The sequence below is a fragment of the Synchiropus splendidus genome, chromosome 11 (genome assembly GCF_027744825.2).
Source record: "Synchiropus splendidus isolate RoL2022-P1 chromosome 11, RoL_Sspl_1.0, whole genome shotgun sequence".
NCBI classification, from domain to species: domain Eukaryota; kingdom Metazoa; phylum Chordata; class Actinopteri; order Syngnathiformes; family Callionymidae; genus Synchiropus; species Synchiropus splendidus.
Window position 1 is genome coordinate 21,607,575 of NC_071344.1, and position 7,370 is coordinate 21,614,944.

The following is a 7,370-nucleotide window of genomic DNA, read 5'->3' on the forward strand; positions in this document are numbered from 1 at the left end:
GGTGTATGAACCCCATAGAACGATGGACCTGGGGTGTCGAGGTCATGCTGTGATGGTCCGTGTGTACGGCCTCCATACAATGACAGAACTGGGGCGTTGAGGTCATACTGCGATAGGTTGTTGAGGACATAGAGTAACGTGCTGGATGTATGGCCTTGGTTGGGCGGTGGACCTCAGGTGCCGAGGCCATACGGTGATGGGCTGCATGCCCAGCCTTGGTAGGGAGATGGACCAGCGGTGCTGAGGCACAGTGACGGACTCATGACTTTGTTTCTGTTGGCAGAGCAATCATGAAATTACATTGACCCATTCAACAGTTTTCAATGGACTAACTAAAACAGATGAACATCTAACCATTGTGGAAAAATAAGGGCAAGTAATCTTCATCAGGATACATAACTTCAAAGCTTCAAATCCCTAAATGTAGATACTGACTTTTGGGGTCATATAAATATAAGTTAAAATTTTCCCATTCACATACCATTTAACAAAAATAATTAGGTGAGTTACCTGACTGCAGTTCTGGGTTTTTGAACTTTGAACCAATGATAAAAGGTTTTGAACTTGTGTTTCTGGTAATTATGTCGTAATTATGATGCGTCTACCCATCCGGTGGTGGACCAGTGGTGGTGTTGTGCCATGGAGTAGCATGGCCTTTTGGTAACTCAGCCTGATCAATCCCTGAGACGTATTCAACAGCTGCCCTGTAAAATTTGCCATTTGACCACCTGGCTAAAACAGGATCTCCTGAGCGAAGATCTTGCAGCTGCACACTAACGATAAGCCGTCATTAATGTCACCGCAGATTTCACCTGCTAACCAGCCATTCCGTCGTCCCAACAGTTAAATACAGTGGTATGCAAATGTTTGGGCACCACTGATCATTTTCAAGATTTTCCTTTATAAATCATTGGTTGTTTGGATCAGCAACTTCAGTTAAATGTATCATATAGCTCACAAACACAGTGATATTTGAGAAGTGAAATGAAGTTTATTATTATTTAGGATTAAGAGAAAGTGTGCAATAATTACTTGAACAAAAGTAGGCAGGTGCATAAGTTTGGGCACCCTTGTTGTTTTATTGAATTGAATACCTTTAGCACTAATTATTGGAACACAAGATTTGTTTGGTAAGCTCAGTGACCCTTGACCTACATACACAGGTGACGCCAACCATCAGGAAGGGTATTTAAGGTGGCCAGTTGCAAGTTGTTCTCCTCTTTGCATCTTCTCTGAAGAGTGGCAACATGGGAGCTTCAAAACAACTCTCAAATGACCTGAAAACAAAGAGTGTTCAACATCATGGTTTAGGGGAAGGAAACAAAAAGCTAGCTCAAAGATTTCATCTGTCAGTTTCCACTGTGAGAAACATAGTGAGGAAATGGAAGACCACTGGTACAGTTCTAGTTAAGGCCCGGAGTGGCAGGCCAAGAAAGATCTCAGATAAGCAGAGGCCAAGGATGGTGAGAACAGTCAAACTCAACCCACATACCAGCTCCAAAGACCTACAACATGATCTTTCTGCAGATCGTGTCACTGTGCATCATTCGCGCGCTCTCATCGACACAGAGTTCAGCTCGAGGCTCAAATACACTGTGTTTTGGGAGGGAGTCAACATGTTTTTTCTCCCAGTTCACCAGAAACCCCAAATTGTGAAGGTGATTGATTGGAACATTTGTTTAAGCCACAGCTAGCTCTCTTGAGTCTGCAATTAGGAGCAGATTGTCCAGATATGACATCACTCTGATGTCCTGAGCATGTAGAGGAGCAATTGCTACCTCTACAATCACTGAAAAGATCTTCGGCGCCAGGGAGAAACCGAATGGGAGGACACAAAACTCGTAGCTTTTCCCCTGCACAGCAAACCTCAGGTATTTTCTGTGCCTCTCCACGATCTGGATGTGGAAGTAAGCATCCTTTAGGTCCACTGAAGTGACCCAACTTCAGGCTAATATGATCGTTTTTGGGCCCAGCGGTCACATGTGTGACTGGTCGGGTGTGTGTGTGTCCCGCTTCCACTTGGAGGTTCGGGCTCATATGTGACCAAGGGGGAATCACATGTAATGCTTGGTGTACTAGGCTTTCGCTGGCACGGGACTGAGTACAACTGCTTTCCTTTTCCGTGTTACAGGCGGTCGAAGTGACAAGTGCCACAGATGACAATGAGTCACAAAAAAGAAGCCCATCAACTGTCCCTCCAGAGGAGGCGTGGTGAGGTAGCCCAACTCTGGCTCGGTGAGCAGAGTCGACCAGGCACTGTAAGCCTGGATGGGAGAGCGAGTCTTCTGAGGAGCCCCCCAGGAAGATTTTACCTCCCTCGTTAAGCCGTCCAGAACTGGCAGCGGGTGAAGTGGCGTCGGGGAGGACATGGACTCTGTGAAATAAGCCCTAGCTGATGGTCGTCTTCGGTTTTGCACTGCATACGCTGTGCTGGAGGAAGAACGGGAGGTGAGACGATGTCTGCTGATGGACACGGAGAAACCTCCCTTTCCGCGTCACCGCTTGTAGGCTTGGAAGCAGTACAAGTAGGACATATCTCTCTCTCTCTCTCTCTCTCTCTCTCTATATATATATATATATATATATATATATATATTATGGGTGGGAATCGATTAAAAAATTAATCTAATACATTAGAGAATTTGTGATAAATTAATCACAATGTAATTTGGAATTAGTGAAACTAATGATGGACCCCTACATGCGTTTAAACAACAAAATATTGTTTATTTTGCATCGGTTCACGATGGTGGCTATATTCAAGTTTTTATATCACCTTATTTAAACTAAAGCTCTTTTAATGTCTTGAAAATATTTGTATAAGAATTTCAATTGTATATGAATTTCAAGTACATTCCGAGTCGTTGAAACCCTGGTCATTGTGTATCGAAAAAGAAAAGCATCTGTTTGCCTTTGTTCAGGGATTCCTCCATTTTCGTTGTTTTGTCATCCTAGCGGCGACGTGTCTTGTGCATCAGTGTGATCAGTGGACCAGGAACTCCTGCACTTAAAAAGTTTTTTTTTTTTTTTTCACTCTCAGTCTCAGTCTTTTGCATTTTATACAGTATATTGACACAGTTTTTCTTCTTTTTGTCTATGTCACTATATGCTTTTCTTTAAGTCTTGTAAAATGACGTTGGTTGTTATTCCAAGGTTTGGTTTGTATTCTAATCAATTTAAGATCTTCTGATCAGTATAAGAACAAGTCATGAAAAGTCATTTGCAAAGGTTAATTAATTTAAAGTGCTAATGTAAATATTAGTTTCCTTGGGACTAATTCCAAGGCGTCTGTGATAATTCCTTCCCCACATTCATGACACGGGCTCATGGACATACATATTTGTCTTGACTCACTTTTACGCTCCGTGTGCGTGAACACAACAGCTCATGCCAGTGGCTATAACTGTCAACTGTAGTTAAATAATCCAAGTATGTGATGACTTCTGATTTGGCCTATGATGTAAGCACAAAGACATGCCAAGATACCCTTGCAGGCCTGCAACCTCACACATCAGTCGGATAAATATGAACTCTGCTGGTAGAATTTGTCTGTCTATCTATCAGCTGATGGTGTTTCAAATACGGTAAATGTTCCCTCTACCTGCTTTCATTCTGCTGTATTGGCTCAAGTGGTTAATATTCTTGTTGTATCTTGCACTGACGTAAATAATCACTGTAAAGTCATTATTTCGTATTTCCATGTCTGATTCTTTTTATTAATTCAGCTCACCAGTGTGATCTTCTAGTGCATTTCCATGTTGTGCAGCAGGTCTTTTATAGTTGCTTGCACAGTTATTGGTTTGTTATGTTGAACCCCTACTGCGGGAAACCCATAGCCTCCTCACCCACTGTTTGTGTACCAGTACATAGTGAGGATGGCAACAACATTTGACAATACTTTGGTAACTGTAAATTATTTATTTTGTTCCTAACTGTGTGTTCCTTGTCCTTATCTGTCACTGCATATGACAGATCCACACTGCTTGTGTGACTCACAGACAAACAAAACAGCTGGTGGTGCTGATGTCATACAGAACATGTTCAGTATAAATCGCAAGCCTCTCCTATGTCTGCCAGAGAAGTTGTAAATTGGATGATAAATAACTAGGAACTAGCGCTAGCAGACCTTAAATACTGTTATATGCATATTGAACCTTACTTGTTTCAATTACAATAATGAGCTACTTTACTTTTTGTATATATGTTCTATTTAGTTTTATGTAAATGATAAATACGTATTCATATCTATATATATGACTATATATAAATATAAATATCCCTTACCAAAATGCCAAAAATAATGCCTATTGTATTTTTGCTTTCTTTATTTTTGATCATTATAAGCGATTTGCTGGCTGCACTACCAGTGCCCTGCCGTTCTATCCAAACCACAAAAACTCCAAGACTGGAGATCTTTCAGAATGGTACCCTCTGGGTGAAGAGGGAGGCTACAATGCAAGGAGAGGGCTATATGCTGGGGATAAAGAGGGTCAGAAGGCTGTACTGTAACGTCGGCATCGGTTTCCACATACAGGTTTCACCAAACGGGAAAATCAGAGGTGCACATGATGAGAACAGATACAGTAAGTGATTTGGTTTTTTTGTTTGTTTTTTGTTTTCGTTCACTCAGACAAATCCATTATGTGTATATTTTTAATCAATTTCAGCACTTCTAGAAATTTCACCAGTGAAGACAGGAGTGGTGACGTTGTATGGACTCAGAAGCAGCCTGTTTATCGCCATGACTGACCAGGGAAAACTTTATGGCTCAGTAAGTAACTGTCATCTGCATGAACATGCAATATTAACTAATGGCAACATTCGATCTTCATCTAAATGAAGTTAAAAAATAGAAATGATAGATGGATGGATGATGGATGGATGAATGGATGGATGTATAGTTACATAGTTACCTTTTTTCTGCATGGTAAATGTTGTATCCTCTCACCACATTTCCACCAACTCAACTTGGCAGGGTCACTACAATAATGACTGCGATTTTAAGGAAAGTCTCCTGGCAAACAACTACAACAGCTATGAATCAGCAACGCATCCTGGTATGTACATCGGCCTGAGCAAGACTGGAAAAATCAAGAGAGGCAACCGTCTTAAAATCACCATGACAATGGCACATTTTCTCCCGAGGATTTGAAGTGATCAATTCAGAGATTCATGTGATGACTATGAGGTGATTGGAGATAACTCATTAAAAACACCAACTACAGCAATTGCACATGACAGAAAATAAATAAATAAATGTTTTAAACACTGTATAATTATGTATGTCACATGAACTTCTGCTGGACTAAATAAATCATCATATTTCATGTTTATAGGTTTTGTCAAACTGATCTATGTGGAAAAGGATGATTCTAACACGAAAAATATATGTTTTTGGAGAACACAGTGTGATTTTTGTTTTTTTTAAATAATCACATTTTACAACCATTTATTTTCAGTACTTTCAAAAGACCTATGAACCCTTTACTTACATACATGATGACCGGGCATGTCCCACAAAAGACAGTGCAGGTACCAAATCTGTCTGCTCACTAAATGCCGCAGGATGATGACATCACATCTGCCAGATAGGATTTGGTTTTCCAATGTTTTAATGAGCCAGAGAAACATGAAATGAAGGATTTGATGTCACTTCCTACCACATGCATAAAATTTATACCTTGCAAAATACAATGTTTGTCAACGGGTCGTTGACAGGTTCTTCTCTGTGGTCTGAGAAACAACACATTGTGATTTATGTGACATGTAGTGCTCATTGCTTTCATTTGATATACACCTCTCAAGATATTTTTATTCATTTTCCAGGAGACATGTACTAGGGTTGTCAAGTAAAATTTTTTATGGTGATGAACCATACTAAAGTCAGAGTTAAGTCGTTATTAATCGCAAATTAATCACACTTTTTTAATTTACGCATTTATACATTAATTGCAATCCTTTCACACGTTACAAACAATATAAATGTATGACATTACATGTTACATGACTATTTTAAAATCGGTTCTACACTTCTTGGGCCGTACAGTTGTGAGCAGAAAGAACCACAGAAGTAATGGGATGCAAGCTTTGGTTTACTCCACATCAGCATTATTATTATTATTATTTCATTTTGTTGACGGCACTTTATTCCGAAGCACTCTCCCATTTGGGGGGGATCCCCATTGACTTTGGCAATAAATTTGATTCTGATTTTGATCAGCAAAACATCATCTCAGCATCATCGCTTAACATTGACACATTAAATGGAGACTGGATCGTTCCTCATACCTGCTGCACATTATCACACACACACAGATGCCCATATTTATCATTGTAGGCTGTTCAGTCACTGGAAGTGTTTCTCAGAATTGAAGACACTTGGCTAGGTCGCCATGACATAAACTTCAGGAGACACTGGACATAACAGATATCCCTGTTTACACTCAAAGGGAGCCATCTCTAGTGTATTTGGAAACTTGGCTGAACATTATTTTTGCACAAAAGTGAATGTTATCATGAAAATGACCAAATCCAACATGAGAGCATATCTGGCCAACATTCCATTGGCGCTGGGAAGAGAGTTATTATTTAACTAACTATTGCACATGTCCCTAATGAGACATATCCAACTTCTCCAACAAGCAGCCCATTGAACGAGTTAATAATGTTGCATAGCAGTGAGAGTATATTGAATACAAGTATATAGGAAAATGTTAATGAAGTGATTAGATAACTGGAGTTTAAAGTTGAGTGATTAATAAAAATGGTCAATATCTTCAATGCTGTCTGAATAATAAAAAATTTCGACAGCGTACATTGTTAGTACACGTTGCAGGAAAATGTTCAGTTCACTTCCTGGAAGCGTCAAAGATTTCCGAGATGACATGCTGAACTCTTAAGTAATTTTTAGCGCAGCTTGGCGAATATGAACTGAACATAAAACTCAAACGTGAACATTAGACCCTAGCACTTGACAAAGTGCACAACTATGATGATCAACAATAAAAAACTATTTTCAACATGATGAGGATTCATTCAGTTGGGTTTTTTCTTTTGCTTCTTTTTTCACACTGAAGACTTCTCCCCTTTTTTCATGCAAACAGAACCCGTTTTAATATTAAACGAAAAACAATCCATCATGGAATAACGACAGGTCAAGGCAAAGTGAAATACAACAAAGTAAAACACATCTCATTTCATGTCAGGTTAAAGTAAATATAAAGTCGTATTGCTCAACAGAAAACATTATTTAATATGCACATCATCTTGAAACTTTTCACTGTCATCACTGACAGTCCTTCAGATAATCGTACAAAGGTCTGGAGCAGGGATGAGATGTGGTTGTACTGTTACCATTTGAGCTTTTTGTC

General features: G+C 39.6%; 1 protein-coding gene across 1 annotated transcript; it reads left to right on the forward strand.

Annotated features, from left to right (window-relative positions):
• Window positions 1–2,395: 2,395 nt before the first annotated feature.
• Window positions 2,396–5,152, forward strand: LOC128767066 (fibroblast growth factor 4B-like). The gene is made up of 4 exons (XM_053878764.1): window positions 2,396–2,448; window positions 4,405–4,583; window positions 4,668–4,771; window positions 4,976–5,152. Exons 1-4 carry the CDS (start codon window positions 2,396–2,398, stop codon window positions 5,150–5,152), a joined length of 513 nt encoding a protein of 170 aa, XP_053734739.1.
• The last annotated feature ends 2,218 nt before the right edge of the window (window positions 5,153–7,370 follow it).